Source organism: Mobula hypostoma, chromosome 11 (assembly GCF_963921235.1).
Source record: "Mobula hypostoma chromosome 11, sMobHyp1.1, whole genome shotgun sequence".
Classification (NCBI taxonomy): Eukaryota; Metazoa; Chordata; class Chondrichthyes; order Myliobatiformes; family Myliobatidae; genus Mobula; species Mobula hypostoma.
The window spans coordinates 84232511-84258991 of NC_086107.1; the positions used below are offsets into that span (position 1 = coordinate 84232511).

Consider the following 26481-nt stretch of genomic DNA (forward strand, 5'->3'; position numbering starts at 1 on the left):
GTCATTCATTCTTTGGGGCACTCCTCTGTTTTCGTGGATGGTTGCAAAGAAAAAGTATTTCAGCATGTACGTTGTATACATCTCTCTGACATTAAATGTACCTTTAAAACCTTTGAAAAATTCCCTCCCCCTCCTCTTTTCTATCCCCCCCTCTGTCCACTTACCTCTTCTCACCTGCCTATTACCTCCCACTGTGTCCCCTCCTCCTTCCCTTTCTCCCATGGTCCACTCTCCTCTCCTTTCGGATTCCTTCCTCTCCAGCCCTTTACCTCTCTCACCCACCTGGCTTCAACAAACACTTTCTCGCTTGTCCTTCTTCCCCTCCTTTCCAGTCCTGAAGAAGGGCCTTGGCCCGAAATGTCGACTGTTTATTCATTTCTACAGAAGCTGCCTGACCTGCTGAGTTTCTCCAGCATTTTGTGTGCGTTGCTCTGCATTTCCAGAATTTCAGAATCTCTCGTGTTTATGATTCTGGCACTGTTTATTTTTCATGTTTTGCTTTGTAAATTCTGCTATAAGATATTGAACATTAATTACATAGGTAAGATATTAGTGGATTTTAATTATAAAGGCTGTAGAGTTACATTCATTCTTCAATGGAAGTTTCTTTTCCATTTTCAAACAGCAGGGGGGAATATTATACAGAGAGTTAATGCAACCCAGAGCACTTCACCTACAGGAAAGATGTAAGTAAGGTTGAAAGTGTACAGAGAAAATTTACAAGGATGTTTCTGTGACTTGAGGACCTTGGTTGTAAGGAAAGATTGAATAGGTTAGGACTTTGTTCCTTGGAATGCAGAAGACCGAGGAGGGATTTGATAAGGATATACAAAGTTATGAGGGTATGGATGGGGTAAATGCAAGCAAGCTTTTTCCACTGAGGTTGGATGGGAGGACAGCTGGAGGTCGTGGATTAAGGGTGAAAGGTGAAAACCTTAAGGGGAACATGAGGGGAAACTTCTTCACTCAGAGGGTCATGACAGGGAGGAATGAGCTGCCAGAGCAAGTGGTGAATGAGAGCTCGATTTTAATGTTTAAGAGAAGCTTGGGCAACAGGGTTATGGAGGTCTATTGTCTGGGTGCACGTCAAACTACAAATGGTTTGTCACAGACTAGATGGCTGAAGGGCATATTCCTATGCAGTACTTTTCTGTGACTCTAAATAGAACGTGAATCGCTTGGAAGGAAAATGCTGGTGTACGAAAGGGAGGACAGGCTGGAGGGGTCGCATGGCTGACTTCAATTGAGTGAAGTCATGGTGAGATAAACAGCTGATTGCTCCACCCCCCGTGTCATCTCTGAAACACTCATCTTTGCCTCATCCCCAGCGCATGGAGATGAGTCCATGGTCAGATCAGCCATGATCTTATTGAATGGCGGGGCAGTCTTGAGGGGCCAGATGCCTACTCCTGCTCCTATTTCTTATATTCCTATGAACCAAAATAGCTCAGGCTTTACAAGACTGCACTTGGAGTATTGTGAGCAGATTTGTGCCCTTTATCTAAGAAAGGATGTGCCATTGTTGGAAAGGGTCCACAGGAGGCTCATGAGAATGATCTCAGGAATGAAAGGGTTAACATATAAGGAGCTTTTGAAGGCCCTGGGTCTGTACTCACTGGAGTTTAGAAGAATGAGAGAGGATCTCATTTAACCTATCGAACATAGAAAAGTCCAAACAGAGTGCATGTGAAGAGGATGTTTCCCATAGTGGGGCAAGCCGAGGACCAGAGGGCACAGCACAAAATAGAAGGACATCCCTTTGGAATGGAGAGGAGGAGGAATTTCTTTAGCGAGATGGTAGATTCATTTCCACAGGTTGCTGTGGAGACCAAGTCATTGGGTAGTCATAGGGGTGGACGGAGGGGGAGCTCCCAGTCTGTGTCGTAGCAAGGACTAGGCCTGAAGCCACTCATTTGTGGCCGCGCAGCTGCCCGCCGCAAGGGGTCAAAACTGTTGGCACTCCTCCGGGGGCAGTACGGATGCGACGTCTCAGCCCACCCAGTGTCTCGCTCGGCAGAAGACAAGCTCTATTGCGGCCAACTGCAGATTTTTTTGTGGTGGTGCTGAGTGAAATTGGGGACCCAAGCTGTGGGGACACTAGCTTTTCAGCCACTGGGGGAAGAGGCGTCCAAGTCAGCATGCTCTTCCAGGGGCGGCGTAGCACCGTTGTGACAACTGAAGATCTGAGCTGGACTATGTACATAGAGAATTGTGAGGTTGTGCTTTCACTAATATTTTATATGCGTCTGTCTATGCAAGGACTGGGCTTCAATGCTGCGGAGTTGCCTAGTGGGCCGGTCGACAGATGATATCGGTGAGCTGGGGGGATGGGGTTCTGGATTATATACGTGCATATTCTGCGTCGTTGTATTTTACCGATATTCTAGATGGGATTGTTGACTTGTATGTGCAAGGCCTGGGCATCAAGCTACAGGGCCACGGGGTTTGGAGGTGGGGTGGATCTCATTACGAGATTATGACCTTGTGTGCGCTTACTGTGTGTGGCTGTTGGTATTGTGTCTTTGCACTTGACCCCGTAGTAACACTGTCTCATTTGGCTGTATTCATGTATGGTTAAATGACAATTAAACTTGAATTGAATAATTAAAGCAGAGGCTGATACGTCCTTGATTAGGCAGGATGTCAAAGGTCATGGGGAGGAGGAGGCTGAGAGGGATAATAAATCAGTCATGATGGAATGGCAGAACAGACTCGATGGGCCAAGTGACCTAATTCTGCTCCTATGACTGATGGTCTTATAGTTTCAGACGACCACTCAGTGCTCCCTGCATTTGACTTCCACCTTGTACGGGTGTGGGGCCCACACAATTTGATACATTCCTTCCAGGTTTGGAGGGGATGTTTTGTCAGGCCAGCCGAACTCCAATTGTTGAAGGAGCGAGGTGAAGAAGAGGAAGAGCTCCATTTTGGCCAGTTTTTCTCCAAGGCAAGCACGGGGTCCTGTTGGAGAAGCAAGGTGAAAGAGGATCAGCTTTAACAGAGCTCAGAAACAAATCGTGTACACACTGTGTTTTTATAAAACTGTGCAGATTCACAGAGCAGTGGATGACCATGCATCCAGCTGACTAACCAAACATATTTAATTCTTTGTGCTTCTCAGCTCTTGGTCCATTGGTTCCAGCTCTTCAAAGTTCACCCATTTGGCACTTACCCTTGCAAGCGGACCAAGTGCCACACCTGTCCCTACACCTCCTCCCACACTACCACTCAGGGACCCAAACAGTTTTTTAGGTGAGGTGACATTTCATCTGTGAGTCTGTTGGGGTCACCTACTGTATCTGGGGCTCTGGGTGTGGCCTCCTGCATATAGGAGAAACCCGATGTGGATTGGGAGACCACTTTGCCGAGCACTGCCAGAGAAAACAGGATCTCCCGGTAGCCACCCATTTCAATTTTACTTCCATTCCTATTCCGACATGTCAGTCCATGGCCTCCTTTACTCCTGCGATGAGGTCACACTCAGGCTGGAGGAGCACACCTTATATTCCGCCTGGGTAGCCTCCAACCTGACGGCACGAACATAGATCTTTCGAGCTTTCGGTAATTGACTGCCCTCTTCTTCACTATTTCCCATTTCCATTTATCTCTCTCACTTTATCTTCTCACCTCCCTCTGGTGCTCCTCCACCTTCCCTTTCTTCCATAGCCTTCTGTCCTCTCCTATCAGATTCCCCCTTCGCCAGCCCTTACTCACTTTCACCAATCAACTTCCCAGCTTTTTATTTCAACTCCCTTCCCCTCTCCCAGTTTCACCTATCATCTCGTACTTTTTCCTCCCCTTCCCCCACCTTCTTACTCTGAGTTCTTCTCTTTCTTTCCAGTCATGATGAAGGTCTTGGCCTGAAACGTTGACTGTTTACTCCTTTCCATAGATGCTGCCTGGCCTGTTGAGTTCCTCCAGCATTTCATGCGTATTGCTTTTGATTCCTGTCTTTGTCTGTGTTCTTGCCAATATCTGCCTCCACAACCTCTCCATTAACTGTTCTGGCGCTCTGGTTCCCATCCTCCAGCAACTCTAGTTTAATTCCCACCGTGAAGCACGAGCAAACCTTCCTGCTAGGACATTACTCTCCTTCCAGTTCAGGTGCAACGGTATCTTCTGTACAGATCCCACCTTCTCTGGGAGAGAGTCCCATGATCCAAGAGTCTTACACTCTCCCTCCAACTCTGTAGCTTTGTGTTAAACTGTATAATCTTCTTATTTCTGGCCTCACTAGACCACGGGATAGGCAACTATTGGAGATCATAACCTTTAACTTAGCACCTAACTCCCTGAACTCCCTTTGCAGAATCTCATTACTCTTCCTACCCATGTCATTGGCACCTACATAGGCTATGACCTCTGGCTGTTCACCCTCTTATTTAAGAAGGATGAGGACTCATTCTGAGTTGTCCCAGACCCTGGCACCCAGGAGGCAACATACCATCCAGGAATTTCATTCTCATCCACAGAACCTCCTTTCTGTACCCCCAACTAACAAATCTCCTATCACCACAGCTCACCCCTTCTCCTCACTCCCATTCTGAGTCACAGAGGCAGACTCTGTGTTTTGACCTGACTGCTGTGACTTTCCTCTGATAGGTCACCCCCTAAAAGTATCCAAAGTGGTATACCTGTTGGTGAGGAGGATGGCCACTGGGGTAGTCTCCATTGTCTGTTTAACCCCTTTCCCTTTCCTGACTGCCACCCAATTTCCAGTGTCCTGCACTTTTAATGAAACTATATTTCCATATGTCCTATCTATCACACCCTCAGCTACCTGAATGATCTTGAGTTCATCCACTTCCTTAACGCAGATGCACTTCTTGCAGGTGAAGGCATTAGGGACACTGGAGGCTTCCCTGCCTTCCCACATCCCACAGGAGAAGCATTCCACTCTCCTGCCTGGCATCCCTACTCTTCTAACTGGGCAAATGTAAAGAGAAAAAAACCTCTACCCACAGCTTTTTTTTTGCCTTTTCTGACTGAAGCCTTGAAAAGCTGAAGCCTCAAACACTCCACTCTAACTCTGTTCAATCTGACGATGGCCACTCCACTTGCCTATTTCATTTGTCCTTGTCAATCAATCCTGAATACTGATTGACTGTTGCTCAAAGCTCCAAAACTGCCGCGAGTCGCTGTCTTTTCTACTCAATCAACGAACCTGAGTGAGACTCTGCCCTCTCAGGCTTCTGATCTCTTTTTTTTGGCTAACAGGAAATTCCAGATCCCCAACACTCCTTAGAAAAAAATAACTTTCCCAAATTTTCTTCTAATCTTTCTACCATGAAACTGAACCTCATGGGGTATACAGTACTTAAACCGGAGGTTGCTAAGTTCTTGATTAGTCAGGGCGTCAAAGGTTATCGGGAAGAGTTAGGAGAACGGGGTTGAGAGGGATAATAGATCAGCCATAATGAAATTGAGGAGCATATTCAATGGTCTGAATGACCTAATTCTATTCTTATGTCTTATGGAATTTGTGCATCGTGAGTTACCAACCTCTTTGGCAAGTGATATCATCCCTTCCTGTTATTATCCCTCATCACTGGGCATCCGTTAGTCTTGTGAGACCATGGATCTGCGCCTGGAAAGTCTTCACTCTCCAGTTGTATGGAAGACCAGCAGTTGCCCCTGCTGCAAGTCTCCCCTCTCCACGACACCAATGTTCCAATGTTGTCCAAGGGAAGAGCATTAGGACCCATACAGCTTGGCACCAGCGTCGTCGCAGAGCACTGTGTGATTAAGTGCCTTGCTCAAGGACACAACACATTGCCTCAGCTGGGGCTCGAACTCACGGCCTTCAGGTCACTAGTCCAATGCCTTAACCACTTGGCCACGTGCCCACACTTCATTTAAATCAAGTCTTGGTCAGGACAATCCCTTCACTTCACTAGAAGACTGGAGGTGACTTGACTGAGGTATGTAAGATTATGAGAGGCATAGATCGAGTGTACAGCTAGTTTATTCCCCCCCGCCCCGCAAGGGTGGCAATGGGCAATAACAGAGGACACCTATTTATGGTGACGGGAGGAAAGATCAGCGGAGATGACTGAGGTAGGATTCTTACACGGAGATTTGTGGGTGCCTAGAATGTACTGCCAGGGCTGGTGGTGGAGGCAAATACATTAGGCACATTTAGTTGGGCAACAGAAAAATGGATGGTTATGGGCTGAAACTCATGAACACAAGATATTCTGCAGATGCCAAAAATCAAGAGCAGCACACTTAAAACTCAGCAGGTCAGGCAGTATCAATGGAGAGGAATAAACAGGCAACATTTCAGGCTGAGCCCTTCCACAAGTGCTGCCTGACTAGCTGAGTTCCTCCAGTGCTTGTGTGTGTTGCCTTGGTTAATGCTGGGTAGGAGGGAAGGACTAGAGTGAATATAGAGTAGTTTTATATACTGCAGGTTCGCGCGACATCGCGGCCTGAAGGGTTGTACTATCCTGCGTTCTACAACCAGCAAACTGTAGCCAACAGAAATAGAGGAAAGGCCAGAATGTTATACAGTGCTCTAGTTGAAATTAAGGAATACATTCATTCACACTCAGTGGCCACTTTATCAATTGCACCTATACACCTGCTTATTAATGTAAATATCTGATCAGCCAATCATGTGGCAGCAACTCAATGCATAAAGGCATTCAGACATGGTCAAGAGGTTCAGCTGTTGTTCAGGGAGAACAGCAGAACGGGGAAGAAATGTGATCTAAGTGACTTAGAAACATAGAAACATAGAAAATAGGTGCAGGAGTAGGCCATTCGGCCCTTCGAGCCTGCACCACCATTCAATATGATCATGGCTGATCATCCAACTCAGAACCCCTTACCTGCCTTCTCTCCATGCCCCCTGATCCCTTTAGCCACAAGGGCCATATCTAACTCCCTCTTAAATATAGCCAATGAACTGGCCTCAACTGTTTCCTGTGGCTGAGAATTCCACAGATTCACCACTCTCTGTGTGAAGAAGTTTTTCCTCATCTCGGTCCTAAAAGGCTTTGACCATAGAATGATTGTTGGTGCCAGACAGGGAGGTTTGAGTATCTCAAAAATTGCTGATCTCCTGGGATTTTCACACACAGTCTCTGGAGTTTACAGAGAATGGTGCAAAAAACAAAAAAAAAAAAATCATTCAGCATTAGTTCTGTGGATGAAAACACCTTGTTAATGAGAGAGGTCAGAGGAGAGTTACCAAACTGGTTCAAGCTGAGAGGAAGGCAACAGTAACTCAAATAACCACACATTGCAACAGTGGTGTGCAGAAAAGAATCTCTGAATGCACAACACCTTGAAGCTTGAAGTAGATGGGCTACAGCAGCAGAAGACCATGAATATACAGTCAGAGGCCACTTTATTAGGTCCAGGAGGTACCAAATCAAGTGGTCACTGAATTTTGTTTTTCAATCCTAGCATGCCCATGGTTTAAATTCTGTCTCATTTTATCAAGGGGAGAATTGAAATTCCTTTTTGAATGCCTTACCTGCTCTCCACCACCTTTAGTGATCTGTAAGTTTCTGGTGAGTCTGCAATCAACTACAACTCCACAGCACTGTGAGTTGGGGCAGTGCAGTAGCACAAGGCTTTACAGTGCCGACTGTGAGATCAGGGTTCAATTCCCACCGCTGTCTGAAAGGAGTTTGTATGTTCTCACTGTGACTGTGTGGGTTTCTTCTGGGTGCTCTGGTTTCCTCCCACATTCGAAAGACACATGGGATGGAGTTAGTAAATTAGGAAGCAAGCTACATTGGTCCACAGGATGGCAACACAGGTGGGCTGCCCCCAGCACGTCCTTGGTCCATGTTGGTTGTTGATGCAAAACGAAGCATGTCATTGTATGTTTTAACGTACGTGTGATGAATAAAGTTAGTCTTATCTAACAATACTCAAGATATCACACTGGACAGCTGTGTACTGGGAAGGAGGCACTCCTTAAACATTGGTACAATGTACGATATGGAGAGTAAGCTGTTGCCCATACAACGGGCACCGCTGTCCACGCAGATGAGAAATACAAAGGAATGGCAGAGACCGATACAGTTTGGCACCAGGAGCTGCCAGTCATCGATGAACTCCGTGTAGGACTGCCTTAGGGACTCCATCTCTGGATTTTTCCTTTGGGGATTATTCCCAAAGCCTTCTCCATGAGTGGGTATAGTTGCAAGGCAGCGGAGGTTTGAGATCAGAGTTTTTCTTCTCCTAGGTAAGCTGCCAACCATGGCTGATAAGCTCCATCTGTCCAAAGCGACTGGTTTTAAGGTGCCAGTAAACCATCTTCACCCCTTCTCCTGTCATAAAAATGGCTCTGCTGGGTTTAGTAGTTAAGCTGCTTGTGAAGGCCGGGAGCTGGACTGGTTGTCAGAGGCTATTTGAGATGCATGCCATTGGGAGCATTTAATAGGGTGTGGGAGCAGTCCCGGCTGTAAACACCTTAAGGAACCCCAATTAATCGATGTGAACGAATAACTTACTAAAGTGTATGTCTTTGGAATATGGAAGGAATCCAATGTATTTGGACGGAAGCCCATGTGGTCAAGGGGAGAATGTACAAACAGACGGTGGTGGGAATTGAACCGAGGTTACTGGCCTGTAAGCATTACGCTAACCATGCCGCATCATAGAGGGGTGAATGGATGCACAAGGATCTATCACAATAACCTAGAGCCTCAACAGCAAACTACTCACCCATTGAGAAAGGTATGAATGCATCTGGCTTGAAAAATTCCCCGCTGTCGTTTAAAAAATTCTCTGGATTGAACTGGTGTGGGTGTTTCCATTGACGCTCTTCAGTCAAAACAGACCACAGGTTTAATAACACAAGGGTGTCCTGCAGAAACAGAACATTAATGTAGAAATAAGCAGAAGGCTGAAGGAACTCAATGGATCGGACTGGGCAAGTCCTCCACTCCCAGAGATCTTGAGTAAAGCTTATCTCAGTGGTCAGCTCAGTTTCGCTCTGTTAGGTCGCTCTGTCTCCTCTCTCTCACTGTCTATCTGTCTGACTGCCCCCTTCTCCCTCTCCCTCTCTGCTCCCACTTCTCTGGCTCTCTTCCCTTTTCTCTCTGTCTCTCTCTCTAATGCTCTCTCTCCTCTCCCTCTTCCCACTTCCCCCTTTTCCTCTCTCACTTTCTCTCTCTTGCCCCATCTTTCCTCTGCCCCTCTCCATCTCTCCTACTCTCTCCTCTCCTCCCTTCTCTGTCCCTCTCTCTCTCTCCCCCCTTTCTCTCTGTCTGTCTGTCTCCTTCTCTTCCCCTACTCTCTCCATCTCTATCTGTCTCTCTCTCATTCCCTCACCCATCTGTCTCTCTCTCCCCCTCTATTTCTCTCCTTTACCTTCTTTGTCTCTCTCTCTATCTGTCTCTCTCCCTCCCTCTCACTCTCTTCTTCTTTCTGTGTCTCTCTGTCTCTCTGCCTCTTGTCTGTTTTTCTGTCTGTCTCTCTCTATCCATTCGCATGCATACTTCCACCTCCCTGTAGCTCCGTGAGCTTCTTTTCCCTCCTTTGCAGCTCTGACAAAGCGTCTTTCTTATAACCAGAAGCATTTCCACAGATGCAGACTGCTCAGTATTTCCCACGTTCCCTGTTGTTGCACCAGGATGCTGTGCTGACAAGTTCCATGGTGTACATAATGCTCATGCGAGCAGAATTTCATCTTCTGTTGTCAGAATAAATAAATCCTTTTGTAACAGCCCCACTCTATGATGCAAAGCAGAATATAGTTCCTATTTTTGAAAGATTGAGTAGGAAAATGAATTCACTGATGTTGGAGGGTTATCATATTTTCATACTAAAAGGACATTTGGTCCATTGAGTATGTACTAGATTACAGAGAACATAAGTATAAATTTCCATAATTCATGCTCAGAATGTGTTTATCCTATTTCATATGTAAGTAGGACTTTATCCCTTGGAGTGGTAGGAGACTGGGGAGATACGATAGAGGTATACAAAATTATGAGGGGTACAGATAGGGTAAATGCACTGAGGTTAATGAGACTAGAACTAGAGCTCATGGGTTAAGGGTGAAAGGTGAAATGTTTGAGGGGGAACATGAGGGGAAACTTCTTGGCAAGCACAGAGTAGAGTGAGGTGGAATGAGCTGCCAGCAGAAATGGTGAATGTGGATTTGATTTCAACATTTAAGAGAAATTTGGATAGGTATGTGCATGGTTTGTTGGCTTGTTGTGCTGCAAGGGTTTGGGTGCTTCAATATACTGACAGCTAAGCCACTGGTAGTTCATCCGCTGGCTGGGTCTCCCATGATGGACAGGTCTCAGCTGAGGCATCAAACTAAGACAAACCACCCACCTGGTCAGCGGCAGTATCTGGGCAGGAGAAAGGCCTAGCAATCTACTCCCGCAGCTTGCCACAAAAACACCATGGATAACCACAGTAGAGCAAAAAGAAAGTATGATGTCGTGCTGGAAGATGAAATCCAGGGGTGGATGACACTCAACAAGCTATTGGTGAAGAGCTGCTGCCCCTTCAGAGGAAGGCTGAGAAGTATGATGCGGTTGGAGTAAAGCCTTCAGGACCTTCGATTGGGAATGAAATGAGAGTGAGAGGCTGCAAAGATACGTTGATTTTAGATACATGGAATGCATGCAGTATGAATCAAGGAGAGCTGGAGATGGTGAATGATGAATTTATATGCTTGTAAATTGACCTACTTGGAATCAGCAAGCTGAGGTGGATCAACACTGGATAAACTATGCTGGAAATGACAAGTACAGGAGGAACGGTGTCACATTCACAGTCAAGAAGAAATTTGCTGGAGCTGTATTGAAATACAAAGCAATTAATGATCACCTAACCTCAATTCATCCACGAGGAAGACCTATCAACGTTACCATCGGACAAATATATGCACCAACAACAGATTCAGAGGAAGATGAAGTAGATCAGTTCCATGAGTAAGTGCAGGCCGAACTTGGTGGAACATGCAAACAAGATGTACTGATAGTCACAAAGTTGAGAAATATAGATCAGGTACCAGAAATCATGCTGGACAATGTTTAGACGACTTCTGCGAAGAAACTCTGTAAATTGCACAGGAAAGAATAGAAGCCGAAGCTAAGGGAAAAAGGGTGGCAATCGCAATTCTCAATCGAGCTTTTCAACATTCCGCTAGTTGAGACAAAGGAACTATGACAATAACGTGTGAAAAAGGATAAATGGAAAATATGAAAGGAAGGACAAGGTCAGTCACCTTAAAACTACGAGATCTGAAGAGAAAATCCCAGCCTCGTATGGGAATGCTGAAAGATGCACAAGGTGCCATGGTCAATGAATCTGAGAAGTGATGGAAGGATTACTGTGAGCCATTATACCAGAAAGATCAACTGGATCAGGAGTATCATCCTATATCTTACAATCAGGAGCCGACAGTGATGAGGATTAAATTAAAGCAGCATTAAAAGCTCCACCAAAGAACAAAGTACTGGGCATTGATGGAATTCCAGTTGGAATACCACAGCAATCAGACGCAGCCTGTTGCAATACTGACGACGCTTTGCCAGCTGATCTGGAAGACAATGTCATGGCCAAGTGAATGGAGGAGATCAGTGTTTTTACTAATATTGAAGAAAGGTGATCCAACAGAGTGTGGAAATGATCGTACAACCGCCCTCATTCTGCACGCCAGCACCATTTTACTAAAGATTATAAAGAAAAGACCTGAAACCTATTTAGAGCGGGAGCCTCCTGTAGTGCAAGCGGGTTTCAGGAAAGGAAGATGAACAAGAGACATCATTGCAGATGTGAGATGGATTCTCAAGTGGATAAAAGAACACCAGAAGGACATCTACATGTGCTTTATTGACAACAACAAGGCCTTCGACTGCGTCGATCATGTCTAACTGTGGATCACATTAGGACACATGGCTGTACCGGAACATTTAATTGTCCTTATGTGCAATCTTTATATCAATCAAGAAGCAGCAGTTCGAACGGAACAAGGAGAAACAGTGGTTCAGCATCCGTACAGGGGTACGGTAAGGCTGTATTCTCTCTCCCTGCCCGTTTAATTTGTACATTGAACAAATCTTCAGAGAAGCAGGAGTATACGAGGAGACTCGAGGGGTGAGATTTGGTGGCCGAATCATCAATAACCTTCGTTGTGCTGATGACACAACAATACTGGCTGAAAGCGAAGAAGACCTGAAGCAACTGCTAACCAACATCGAGTAACAAAGGCTCAGGCTGGGTCTGCACCTTAATCTGCAGAAGGCTAAGTTTCGCAGCACAACCGATTTCAATCTCGATGGAGAGGAAATTGAACCGGTTGACAGTTTCAATTTACTTGGATCAATGATTAACACCAAAGCGGTAAGCAGTCAAGAAATCCAGTGAAGAATCACCCATGTCCTCGGGAACAGGAATCTATCTCTATATACAAAGATTTATCTTGTGTAGGCGATGGTGTTCTTAACCTTCCCCCAATGTCTACAAAGCAAAAGAGATGGACATTGACTTCAGGAAGGGGAATGGTGTACATTCTCCCATCAGCAACAGTGTTGAGTTTGAGAGGGCTAAGTGTTTCAAGATGCTGGGTGTGAGCATCACCAACACCCTGTCCTGGTCCAAGTGTGTAAACACTATGACCAAGCAAGCTTACCAAGAAGGCTAAGGAAATTTGTCATGTCCCTGTCGATCTTTACCAATTTTTATCAATGCACCATAGAAAACATTCCGTCTGGATGCATTAACAGCTTGGGTATGGCAACTGCTTCGCCTGTGACCACTGGAAAATGCAAAGAGTTGTGGACACAGTTCGGCATATCATGGAAACCAGCCTCCCTTCTGTGGATACTGCTTACTCTTCAACCAAGCAGAAGATACAAAGGACTGAAAGTATGTACTGTACCACGAGGCTCAAGAGCAGTTCCTACCCTGCCATTCAAGACTATTAACTGGTCCCCTTGTACCATAAGATGGACTGTTGACCTCACAATCTACCTTGTTATGATCTTGCACCTTACTGCTCACCTATGCTGCACTTTCTCTGTGACTGTTACACTCGATTGTTATTGTTTTACCTTGTTCTATCTCAATACACTGTGTAATGATTTGATCTGCATGAACAGGGTGTAAGACATGATTTTCACTGTATCTTGGTACCTGCGATGACAATAATAAACCAATTCGAAGTCCAGTTCTTAAAGGATCAAGTACCAACTTTACTCACCAAATACATTTACACATATCAGGAATTTGCTGTGGTGTGTTGGCATGACATGCAAGAAAAAAACATTCAACAATTATAAGAATAAAGTATTATATAAAAATAAAATTCAAAATATGGACACAAATACATAAATACCAGCATGTATTTACAATGTAAACAGCTTTATAAACAGTGGGTTAAAGTGACTGACATAATAGATAGAGGTGGCATGGTGGGGGGTGCTAACTAGAATGGTTGATCAGATTAACTGCCTGGGGGAAGAAACTTTGAAGACAGTGTGAAGTTTTTGTTTTAATAGTCTTAGAGTGCTTTCTGGAAGGGAGCTTTTGGAAAAGGCAGTTTGCAGGGCGGGTTGTGTCCACAAAAATTTTTTCCTGGCCACTTCCTTGTCCTGGACACATACAAGTCCTGCGGTGATGGTAGACTGCAGCCCGTCACCTTTTCTGCTGACCTAACAGTTCGCTGTAGGTTTCGTATATTGTGAGGGGATGCTGCACCAAACCAGTCAGTAATGGCTGACGTGAGGACACTCCAATCTACACAACCCCAGACATTCCCTTAGTTCGGCAACACCGTGATCACTTCGAACACCTTGCACTACAATGGACTCTATTTGTTCTAATTGTGTTCCTTTTTTGTAAAATATTGTGCATAACTTATCTCTATGGTTTTTTTGTGAGTGTTGTTCACAAGGAAGACTAGGAGCCTGAAGACACACACTCAACGTTTCAGGAACAGCTCCTTCCCTTCCGTCATCAGATTTCTGAATGGACAATGAACCCATGAACACTCCCTCACTGTTGTTCCCCCCCCGCCACCCCTTTTGCACAATTTATTTAACTTAATTGTTTTATATATATACTGATTGTAATTTATAGTTTTTTTATTATTATGTATGAAAATGTACAGCTGTCGCAAAACAACATTTATCACGGCATATGCCGGTGACGTTAAATCTGATTGTGATGCTATGTACCTGTGATGTTGGTGTAAGTAGGTTTTTCATTGTTCAGATGACACTAATCGCCACTTTGGCTTGCACTTGGATGTATTCAGGAAGCTGGAAAAAGTAGAAGTTGCTGCCACTGTGGCTGGATGTAGGGTGGGAGCAGGGTGGAGACAAGCTTGAATAGGACTGGGGGAGAAAAATCGCTAGTATTAGAAGTGCAGGTTTTGAAATTCCAATTCATGTAGTTCAATGGGACTGGATTTAGGAAATGGAGTGTGAGGCACAATAGCTGGGAGATTGAATGTTTAGTCCCAGCAGCACGTACAGTACTGAGTAACTGAACCAAATAGCTTCTGTGTCCTGGGAGTCGACATGGAGGGGATGCTCCCTATAGTGAGGGAGCCTCAGGGCATCCTTTTAGAATGGAGCTGAGGAAGAATTTCTTCAGGCAGAGGGTGGTGAATCTGTGGAATTCATTGCCATAGATAGCTGTGGAGGCCAAGTCATCAGGTATATTTAAAGTGGAGATTGATGGATTCTTAATTAGTCAGGGTGTCAACGGTTACAGGGAGAAGACAGAAGAATGGGGCTGAGAGAGATAATATATTAGTCATGATGGAACAGTAGAACAGATTCGATGGGCCAAATGGCCTGATTTTTGCTCCTATGTTTTATGGTCTTAAGGTTAGTGGGAACCAGGAAGAACAGAAGCATAAAATAAGGAGAGGAGTTACCTTTTTGATCGTGTATCCCATAAATCTAGTGTCTTGTGTGGTTGTGTGCACAACGGAAAGCGGCAGTACGTTTCCACATCGCTGGATCTCATGGATGACAGCATTGACAAATGGCATCCTGGCTCTGTCCTCCAGGCATGGGGCACGGGACCGACCAATCACTTCATCTATCTCCTTCTGACATCTCTCTGGGGATCAGGAGAGGAGGAAATCACTCAGAGTCAACAGCACGGAAGGAGGCTCTTCGGCCTACAAAGTACATGTTATACACTAAACACCTATTTACACCGACCCTGCACTAGTTCTCAGCTACACCCCCGCCCCCAGATTACACCACTCATCGACACAATCGACTCAATTTACAATGGGCAATTAACACCATAAGATATCAGTGGCCTGCACACCTGCTCATTAATGCAAATATCTAATCAGCCAATCATGTGATGGCAACTCAATTCTTTAGAGCATTCAGACATGGTCAAAAGGTTCAGTTAATTGCGGGTTATGAAGCTGTAAGATATAATAGATGTTCAACGGTGAGGGGAGGTTATGTCACCTTTGTGAATGAGGGTTTATTGTAGAGAATTTTGTCTTCCCCAGTGAATACGAAATGTGTAATTATTGAACTATGAGGTCCACAGGGTGGGATTAAAATTGTAAAATTTTAGAGTCCAGGTCGGGAACTGTCTGTGGAAGGATTGGGAAGAATCGTGGGACCTAATTCTGGTAAAATTATTTTTTTGGGTGACTTTAATGCACATAGTGGTTTGTGGGGCTGTAAGACCACAGATGCTAATGGGGCAGCAGTAGCGGTGTTTCAGAAAGAATATGATTAAATTTCTTTAAATGCTGAAGGACAAGGGTGGATATTGCCAAAGGTAAGTGTTCTTGTCTGGACTTGTCTCTTACCTCTGCTCCACTTGCTGGACTTAGTAGTTGGGATGTAATGATTGAGTGTATGGGAAGTGATCTTTTCTCAGTCCTGTGTATTACAGGGATCAAAGTTCACAGACAGAATTTGGGTTTTGGTACTCAATGTTGTTTCAAGAGGGCAAACTGGGGAAAATTTTCCGTTAAGTGTGATAAATCATTTGACAAATTGTCTGCAGGTGATACCATAGAAGAAGACTATCAGAGTGTAATTTCTGGTTTGTGTATCAAGCCATTCCTTTGGTATCTAGGAGAGCTGGTAAGAAATGTGTTCCTTGGTGGACACAGGAATGGACAGAGGCTCGTAGAGACCCGAGATGGGCATTTCCTGTTTCAAACGTAGATTAACGTAAGAAGTCTTGCTGAACTTTCAGAAGAAAAGGAGAGGTATTAAGAATGCCGAAAATATGGCTTGGAGTGGATTCTACTCATCACTTGGGAAGGAAACTGGCGTGACAGTGGTGTGGAGAATGCTAAAGGAAATGAATTGTGACAGAGGTTATCACCAGATTCCAGTGTTAGTAGAGAATGGACATTTGGCTGCAATAGACAAAGAAAAGGCAAAACGTCTGGGAATGTTTGCAAGGATACATAGACCAGACAGTTTAGCTCTCATCTCCCCATTATGTAAAATAATGAATAAAATGATAGTAATTAGGCTGATGTTTGTTTAGAAGAGAGAATTCGTCACGACCAATGTGGGTTTTGTATAGGGAGATCTACATATGATACTTTGTACTACTGGGAAATGATATTCAGAAAGCTTTTACAGTAAAAGAACTATTAGCTGCTGGACATAGGAAAAGCTTATGATATGCTATGGAGGGAATGGCTTTTGATTAAATTCAGTAAGGTTGGCATTGGTTGGAGGTTTCACAACTGGGTATTGTTTTTTTTTGTTTGGCTGGCCATTTAGAGTGACGGTGAGTGAAGAAGCGTCGTCATCAGAGTTTTTGGTGGATAATGGGACACCCCAGGGTAGTGTCATTAGCCCAATATTGTTTAATCTGATGATTAATGATATTTTTGATGGTGTTGGACCTGGGTTTGGATTAGCTTTATATGCTAAAGGGGCCATAATACTGCCTATGTGGTCAGAGTTGTGTATACAGTGTTATCAGCAATAGAAGAATAGTCTTTGGACTGTGGTTTTAAATTTTCAGTTTCTAGGCCAAAATGTATGGTTTTAGTCTGAAAAATCATCTTACTCTGTATGGGTGTACACTGTCTAGGGTTCACGTGTTTAAATATTTGGGGTTGTGGCTGGATGTGAGACTGACTTGGAGAACACATATAAAGGTTTTGGAGGATAAATGTAAGCAGGTCATTAACTTTATGCACTGTGTGGCTGGGTATGACTGGGGAGCTTCTAGGGGTGTTCTATTGCACTTTAATACTCTCTTGTCCAGAGTACGGTTGTATGATTTATGGGAAAGCAGCTCATTCAGTTTTATATAGGTTGGATGTTCTACAGGCCAGGGCACCTAGAATCTGTAGTGGAGAACTCCAGACCACACCTGTAGATGCGTTGAGGGTTGAACTAGGTGAGATGCCTGTTGATCTGCAGGATCAAAAATTGAGCCTTGCATACTGGACTTCCTTAGTAGGGTGGGGAATGTCCCACTTGCCATATTCAGTTTTAATGCATTGCTGGGAATATACTAACAGAATTGGTAAATATTTTGGGCAGATAATTAAGGGATATGTGCAGGTGTGTGTCTTGGGGATGTGTGGATTAGCTCAACAGTGGCCTAGCCAGGAGTTCCTCCATGGAAATTTCCAGATGTGGGAATAGATTTGACCTTACTGGGGGATAGACAAGGTCTTGTGGTTGGTGAGAGGGTGTCTGGTCATTTAGGGCAGCAGTATTTTTCCTATCTTTACAGACCCAGCTAGCAACTGGGAGGGCTTGGGGATATTTATCCCTTGGTTTAATGTTGAGATGGGGAAAAGGCTGATGGGGAGCTGTCTATACAGCAGAATTTACGACCATTATCATTCGTTTGCAATGGGTTGAACAAGTTAAGCCAAACAGAGTCATGACCTGCTCAGATTCTGCCTCGGTACTTCAGAGGTTGCTATCAAAGTGTTCAAGGAGACCTGTCCTGACCTGTTATGGATGTGTATTATAATTTATACGTTCTGGAGAGTGGGAATAGTAGTTCAGTTTTGCTGGATACCTGTACATGTGGGTGTATTGGGTAATGAAAGGCAGATGATATAGCAAAACAGGCACTTACTAAGTCTGAGGTAGATATTATAGTCACTATGGGAAAGTATGAAGCCAAATCTTGTATTAGGTTGACTGGGATTGGGAAATGGCAGAAATTGTGGGATTGGAGTGGGATAGAGTGGTGGTATTACATTTGTTTCCATCAGTCCAGGAGAGGCTCCTTTTGGGAAGGAATGGGAGGGAAGATGTGTGGTTGGCAAGACTGAAGTTTAGTCATACAAGTTTGTGCTCCACTGTTGCTAAGCATGGGAATGGGTGGTGTGATTTTTGTAAGGTCCCAGACATGTTCGTTAGAACATAGGAAGCTGTTTTGGCAATTATTGGGTAGATCTGTGGTGCTTAGTCTGCAGTATATTCTGACACCTGAAGCAGGGATGGTTAAGACATGTAGGGCCCTGGTGAACTTTCTAATCAATACAGGCTTGGGAGGCAGGACATGATCCCCATCACAGTAGGTGGCGGTAATGTACTTTCTTGATAGGTGTGAGCCTATGTAGGAGAATGAGAAGAGATATGATAGAGGTATACAAAATTATGAGGGATATAGACAGGGTAAATGCACGCGGCCTTCTTCCACTGAGGTTGGGTGTGAGTATAACTAGAGGTCATAGGTTAAGGGTGAAAGGGGATATGTTTAAGGCCCAAGCGGCCTGTTGCCATGTTGTGCAACGATGACTCTGTGATTATACCCTCACAACCTCCAGGAATGGCGTAACAGATTTCCAGTGGCCCATCTGGAGGCTTGGGCTTTACCTTGTATGTCGGGGTAAGCCATCATGTACAGCAGCCCCCATCGAAGGGTGGTGGTTGTGGTTTCAGTTCCCGCCAGGAAAAGGTCATAAATATTACACAGCAGGTTTCCATCCAGCATAAATGAGTCAGCTTCTTGCTTCTGAAAAAAAAAATTGCCCCGCTTTTCAAGTCACTGCCAATGCAGTCAAATAGGGAGTCAAGCTGTCTTTAGCACATTACCGTGACATGTATGTATGTAATAACTTTTACTTCGAACTTTGAACAAAGGCAACCAAATGTGGAGTAATTCATGCAAATGTCTGAAAGCCCCCACTCACCTTTTCCATCTCCAGTAAATAGGCGTCAATAAAATCCCGAATGTTTTCCCCATTCCGCGTCTCTCGGTGCTGCCTGATGAAGTCCTGAAGTATGGCTTCAATGGCAGCCCTGTTTTCAAATATCCTCTGGTGTGGCCCAGGGAGATAGTAGATAGCAGGAAGCACAACACAGGCCTAAGAGAAATCACAACTTTGACCTTATTCCTGTTTTAACCACAAGCGTGTATCTAAAATTGAAGCTTGGTGATTGGAGAAGGACGGTGATGTTGGATAGCTGTTGTTTGATCAGAGGCCCAGTGGTGTATCAAGGGGACTTTTGCTCTTGCTGTTTCTCATATACGTCAAGAAAAAATATTTAAAATTAACTTTGTTTGTTACATCTGCATTGGAACATTGAAGGCACAGAGTGAATGGTTTCTTTTGCGTCAATGACCAACACAGTCCGAGGATGTGCTGGAGGCAGCCTGCAAGCATCACCACGCTTCTGGTGCCAATATTGGATGTCCATTACTTTCTAACCCTAACCGTACATCTTTGTAATGTGGGAGGAAACTGGACCACCCAGAGGAAACCAGCGCGATCACAGGGAGGACGTATAAATCTCCTTGCAGACAGTGGGAGGAATTGAACCTGGGTCTCTGATCCTGTAATGGTGTTATACTAAGCTCTACACTACTGTGAACTGGTGTTGTACTACCTTCTTCTACCTCAATGCACCTTGTAATGAATTGATCTGTATGAACAGTGTGCAAGACAAGTTTTTCTCTGAACCTTGGTACATGTGACAACAATAAACCAGTTTCTGTCTCTAATTCCAATTAGTTATCAGGCATGAGGATAGCCTCCAATGGGAGTACAGGGGGTCATTTTGGCCTATACCTACTGAAATTCTATTTACCTTTATCCAGAATCCTGACGACAGCTGTAGTGCTTCATCAAACAATTTGATCAATCGTGTGAAGGTCTTGTCATCATGGTGGAAGCGCTGGCCGAGAACAATTGAGCAAATCACATTGGAAACTGCAGCTGTGATAAGGGGCTTGGGATCAACTAGTTGACCTGCAGAGGAATAGAAGCTGGTACATTGTAGCCCAAGAGAAGATGGTTCTGCCATGAAAAACACAAAACAATACCTTCAACTTTCTTTGAACAGTAACAAAGCTGTGACCGTGCTGGAGACGGTACAGGGGAGATTTTCTAGGATGTTGCCTGGGATGCAGCATTTCAGGTAGAACAGAGAATGTACACTCAGTGGCCATTTTTATTAGGTACACCTGTACATCTGCTCGTTAATGCAAATATCTAATCAGCCGATCATGTGGCAGCATCCCAATGCATAAAAGCATGCGGAAAAGTTGTTGTGCAGACCAAACATCGGAATGGGGAAGAAAGGTGATCTAAGTGTCTTTGACCACGGAACGATTATTGGTGTCAGACGGAGTGGTTTGAGTATCTCAGAAACTGCTGATCTCCTGGGATTTTCACACACAACAGTCTCTGGAGTTTACAGAGAGTGGTGAGAGTAACAAAAAGAAACAACCTGTGAGTGGCCATTCTGCAGTGAAACAGTCTGGTGTATAAGAGAGGTAATTGGAAAATGAGGGCCAGGACTACTTCAATCTGATAAGAAGGTGACTTTAACTCAAATAACCTTCTTCTGACTGCTTCTTCCTTTCTTTCTCGTCCTGATGAAGGGTCTTGGTCTGCATTGTCAACTGTTTTTGCCTCTCCATTGATGCTGCCTGACCTGCTGAACTCTCCCAGCAATGTACCAAGCAGATGATCTGGAGAGGATGACACCACTCCGTGCCACAGGGAATGAGCTTTGGGAGTATCCGGCCAAATACATGGAATGACCCAGAAACTTTTGTCACTGACTTTTCTTCCACATAAGTAATCTTCCTGTCACAAGGCATTCAACGGGAAATCATTTGGTGATTAAATTTCCAGCAATATTTTAGGAATTTTTGTTAATACTGCTTCATCCTTTTGTTAATTTGGAGAGTCAACAGGAGGAAGTTAAATTGAGAAATGTATTAGACCCAGACCCTGAACTGATGGTAACTGTTCCCAACCTCCCAAGCCAGGTCCCACCAGTGGCGAGGCCTAACTCAATAAATATGAATTAATTAGATCCCACAGCTTCTGCGTTCTAGAGATGTGCAGTAAAGAGCATCCTAGCAAGCTGCATCACTGCATGGTACAGAAACTTCACTGCGGTGGACAGGAAGGCTCTACAACAGTTAGTCAAGACTGCCAAATATGTCACTGGCACCAGTCCTCCACCATCAAGGACATACAGTACGTACATACAGAAAGGTGCCAGTAACATCATGAAGGGTCCCACCCACCCTGCTCATGGACTGTTTGTCCCACTAGCATCAGGGAGGAGGCTACGTAGCATCCAGACTCAAAATCAGTTACTTTCCCCAAATTGTAAGACTGATCAACACCTCCACCCACTAACTTCACGGCTACTGTGTTATATCTTGTCAGTCACCTCTGTAAGCCTAGTGTCACTTTATGGACATAAAATCAATCTATATATATATATATATATAAACTATCTTATGTATTTATATTTGCAACACCCTGGGAAAGATTTCACTGCCAACATAATGGTCTTTCTGTGGAAGCAGTGTTTGGGTTATGGTTAGAGATAACGGGTGATTTGGAATGTGGGCCATCCAGTCAGGGGAGCGGGTTTTTGTGTTCCTGACATTGGTGTGACCTGGGTCCTTTGTTCAGTGGGAGATGAAGAGGGAAGACGCTGGAGAGAACCGGTCATAGGATTCGACCTGGTGGGTGACTGTGACTCAGTGCAGCAAAGCACCGCAGTCGACTGAGGATCGGTGAATTTTGTCTTTTGGGAAGTGTTGAGCTCCAACTTGTGCACATTTGAATTATTAATTATAATTGTTAATTATAATGGGCCCATTTTGTTTTTCTCTATTCTTTACTAACCCTTCAGTTAAGTTAAGATTCCTTTAATCGTATGCAGTGCACTGTCTGTTGTCTCTCGGCACTGAGTTGCAGATTACACGGCATCCACACAGACCGGGACTTGCGGTGGGAGAGCCATCTCAATCTTACGGATTTGGTGGGTCCAGAGTGTGTCTTCCCTAGATTTAAGCAGCCAAGGGATTCGGGAGTGGCGGGGGAGGGGGTTCATATTTATTGTGTATTATTATTATTATGATCTTTATCTTTTATGATTTTTGTGCTGCATCAGATCCGGAGTAACAATTATTTCATTCTCCTTGTGTACAGGAAATGACATTAAACAATCTTGAATCTTCTTTTGATCTAACCGATAGCTCAGCTAGATGAGTAGAACCCAAGAGGGGGAGGATGAAGGCAGGTAGAATTGGGCAAATGAAAGATGACTTGGGGATGTGCAAGGAGCACTGAGGCTAGCATTCGGAATAAACACGAGGGAAAATTCTGCCTGCAATCTGGTAGCCTAACCTTAATCCCAATCTTAACTCCAACCCTACAAAGTGGTGCTTATGTATCTCCTGGTCTGCACAGGGGTAGGTGTCTAGGAAGACCATATTACAGTATAGTTATGTGTCAGTGCTCTCTGAGTTGGTCCTGCTTGCAGATCTGTCTGGGACAGATTGGCGATGTGTGGGTGTTGATGAGCAGTCAGGGGATTTATGTGTTGTCTGATTGCTTGGGGAAGGGATGCCCAGAAGCCTAGCATGAGTGTATAGTAAGACAAGAGGAATTCTGCAGATGCTGGAAATTCAAGCAACACACATCAAAGTTGCTGGTGAACGCAGCAGGCCAGGCAGCATCTCTAGGAAGAGGTACAGTCGACGTTTCAATGGCCTGAAACGTCGACTGTACCTCTTCCTAGAGATGCTGCCTGGCCTGCTGCGTTCACCAGCAACTTTGATATGAGTGTGTAGTGTTGTTTGCAAGATGGCAGTGGGTGCCGCCCGAGGTGGTCTGACTGCGACCCCGGTGGAAGTGTGTGAGGGGCATGTGGCCCCAGCAGGGATGTGGTTTGCCTGGCCTATTTGGGGAGAGCAAGCCCAGAAACCAACTTCTTGCAAACTGATCCCCTCGCCCTAACTCCTAACTACTAAAACTAAACCTTTAATATACGTTTAGGGTTGGTGTGATTTGGGGTTCAACCCAACAGGAAAGTTGGGCTATTCTGATTAAGGAACATTGATTGTAGTGAATCCTCTGTAACCTGCTGCTCCATGTGAAGTTATCTTTCACCCGAAAATTACACCAGCATAAAATTATAAAGACATTTATTTACTGAATTTACAGTTACAGGGGAAAAAGTAAAAGTTAAACCAATCCATTGTGCCAGTAAACGTAGCTCGTTTCTGGAGTATTTGGGGATATCGCTTCACTTACGCACTGCACCCACATTCTGTGTGAAGAACACCAGCTACAGGCTGACCTTCCCTCGAACACCAATTCGAACGAGCTGGCTCTTTCAGGACCCTAGTCACTTCGTCCTTGGGGCCATTCATCTGTTCAAAGCACTTCTTACAACGGGGTCTCTCCCTTCAGCAGCATTCCCTCGCATCTTCCCTTGTGCCCTGCTCCGCAGTTCTCGTACCAAAAAGGCCCTGGACCAGACTATTGTCCTACAAAAGCCTCTTCCCACCCAGCTCTCTAGACCTTTTCTCATATCCCACAATCCTGACTGACTGACAGACACAACATTCCAATATTGGACAACATGGCTCCATAACTAAGGACACACTGCTTTTACAGAAAACTGCTAAAATAAATACCTCGCAGCAGAGCAGTAGAAATCTTAACTATGGCATTACCTATATATACACGTATAGTTACATATATCCTGTAAAGAAATATAACATTGCTGACAGGATACTTTTAAAAGGAACCCAAGAGAGCTATCAACCTGCTGAAGTGCAGTGAAATATTCGAGCTAAGAAAAATGCAGCGATGAATGGTGAATAAAAAAAGTTGGTCAGGTTTAAGCATAAAAGCAGTGCAACACATGTTTTTCAGAAAGAAAGACATGATTGAGGTTTTAAAAAAGTCAGAAAACAGAAGAATTCATGGGTGCATAAACAGGGAGTATAGGGTGGTATTAATCATAAAAAAGCAAAAATGTCTGGCTATATTGGAAAGATTGATCCATTTGATTATACAACTGGAAAGTGGCTCAGGTATACTGTGCTAATTCAGCAATATTTTGAACCAAATGAAATATCCAGTGAGAAACACTTACCAATTTTGCTGAGTGCATTGGGTTTAAAGGCATACAGTTTGCTTCGATGTATAACTGCTCCAGCCAAACCAGAAATGAGCTTACTGATATTGTTAAAGTAATGCAGGAACATTTAGTGCCAAAGCCATTGTTGATTGTAGAATGCTTTAGGTTTCATAAGTGGAATCATAAAGAAGAGGAATACATTTCAATGTATCTGGCTGAATTGAAGAGATTGTCTGAGCATTGTCGGTTCGGTAATGGGCTTAATGATACATGAAGGTATCGTTCAGTTTGTGGATTCTTAAAAGAAAGCATTCAAAATGGCTCCTAACTGAAGCACAGCTTATATTCAAAAGAGCAGTTGAAATTGCTGTTTCAATGGAAACGGCAGACAGAGATGCAATTAAGTTGCAGTCAGGAATGAAAGTGAGCATGAATAAAATTGCAGCATCTGAACCAAAACCAGACTGGCCTAACAAATTGTGTTACAGTGGTGGCAGAGGCTCACATACATGAAATGGGTGTGAATTTAAAGGCAAAACTTGCAGGAAATGCAACAAAGTAGGACACATACAAAGAACACGTCAGGCAGAGAAGAGGAAAAGACATAAAGTCAAGTTGCAGGTTCAAAAAGAACACTAATCTACATGCTGTTGATGAAAAATCTCATAATGATGAGAGTGACACAGGTTGTGTAGCCTTGAAATTTACAGTATGAAAATTAACAATAGACAAGCAACATGGCTTTTGCCAGAAGTGAACGACAAATTAATTAAAATGGAATTGAACACTGGCTCAGCTGTTTCAGTCGTTCCACAAAATGAGCTTGAATGGCATTTCAAAGATACCAAACTGAAGCCTGTGGAGATCCATCTAAGAACTTATACTGGAGAAAAGATATCTCCTGTAGGAATGACTTTTGTAACTGTGAAATACAATAACCAACATGCCACATTGAGCTTGCATGTGGCAAAAACAGAAGAACCAGCATTGTGGGTGTGATTGGCTGAGACAACTACCAACTTGACAATTTGCATGTCACATCCCTACAATGAAGTCAACTGAAAGTGAATTAAGAAAGGTACTGGATGATGCCACAACTGTCTCCATGCCGAACACCATAAACCGTTGCCCAACAGAGGACAAATAGTTGTTGGTGCCATCCTCTGTGCGTCTGGTTGGAAAGTATATTGGACCAAGGAAGGACCATTCTGCTCAGAGGAAGTTTGGAAGTGATGAAAACAATGATCTGATTACAGTTGATACTGTAATCCAGTAGTTAGTTGCCAAACATGGCTTGGTTTTAAGCTGGAAGAGAGTTCAAGAACTTTCAGGAGAGCTGTAAGCATTCAGCTTTTGTGAGTATAAAGAACCAGAACCTACTCTGTGTGTATTAAGGTTATTGTATGAATTTCAAGTGGGAGTCAAAAAGTTGTTTGTAAAAGTAGATGTAAAGAGCAAAGACCAGCTGGATGAACGGAAGGCCAAAAAGAAGGAGTCAATAGAGATACGAAAACAGACAATTCATCAGACGATGTTGTAGTTGAGGAAACCAAGAGGAAAGATCGGATTGTACAGGGAGCAATAGATGGACTAAATGCGCCTTCCCAAGATCAAGATACACAAACTAGAAGAAAGAAGAAGAAGAAGGAAGGTGGCCTTCGCTGTCAGAACCACTTCCTGCAGTCTCAGAGTCAACTCCACCAAGGAAGAGGCCCCAGAACCTGAGACTGTTTCACAGCCACAAGTCTCACCTGGCAAGCAGAGTGAGCCCCTGGGTCAGCAAAGACATTATCCCACAGGGGTAAAAAATCCCCCAGAACAATTAAATCTTTAGGCCTAAATTAGAAAACTTAAAATTTACTATGCCATGGATCTCTGAGTTATATAGTATACTGTGTATTTAGTTGAGATGCATTCTGCATTGAGTTGGAGTTTATAGCTAAGCTGGGAAGAGTATAGGGTATTTTAGGGTATTTAACATTTAAGTAATATTTGAGTAATTATATATGTGTGTGTGTGTTTGTGTAATGCCCTAGTTTCATATATATATTGGTTGATTAAGCATTCTTGTTCATTTAAGTAAGTCATTACAGCTTATAGGTAAAAATACATGAATTGCATACATCATGACGCTACCCCATGATACGCTTGCACCTTGCTTAAAGTA

At 44.0% G+C, this 26481-nt stretch overlaps 1 protein-coding gene across 1 annotated transcript in view; it reads right to left on the bottom strand.

Annotated features, from left to right (window-relative positions):
* Positions 1-248: 248 nt before the first annotated feature.
* The window catches only part of LOC134353885 (cytochrome P450 2J2-like), a 43293-nt gene continuing 17060 nt past the window's right edge, over positions 249-26481 (bottom strand). The window contains exons 4-9 of the mRNA XM_063062394.1: positions 20001-20161; positions 19103-19276; positions 18786-18924; positions 14870-15057; positions 8686-8827; positions 249-2961 (exon numbers count right to left, since the gene is read on the bottom strand). Coding sequence (XP_062918464.1) covers positions 2777-2961; positions 8686-8827; positions 14870-15057; positions 18786-18924; positions 19103-19276; positions 20001-20161 — 989 coding nt within the window. The 3' untranslated portion in view covers positions 249-2776. The remainder of the gene's footprint in view (positions 2962-8685; positions 8828-14869; positions 15058-18785; positions 18925-19102; positions 19277-20000; positions 20162-26481) is intronic.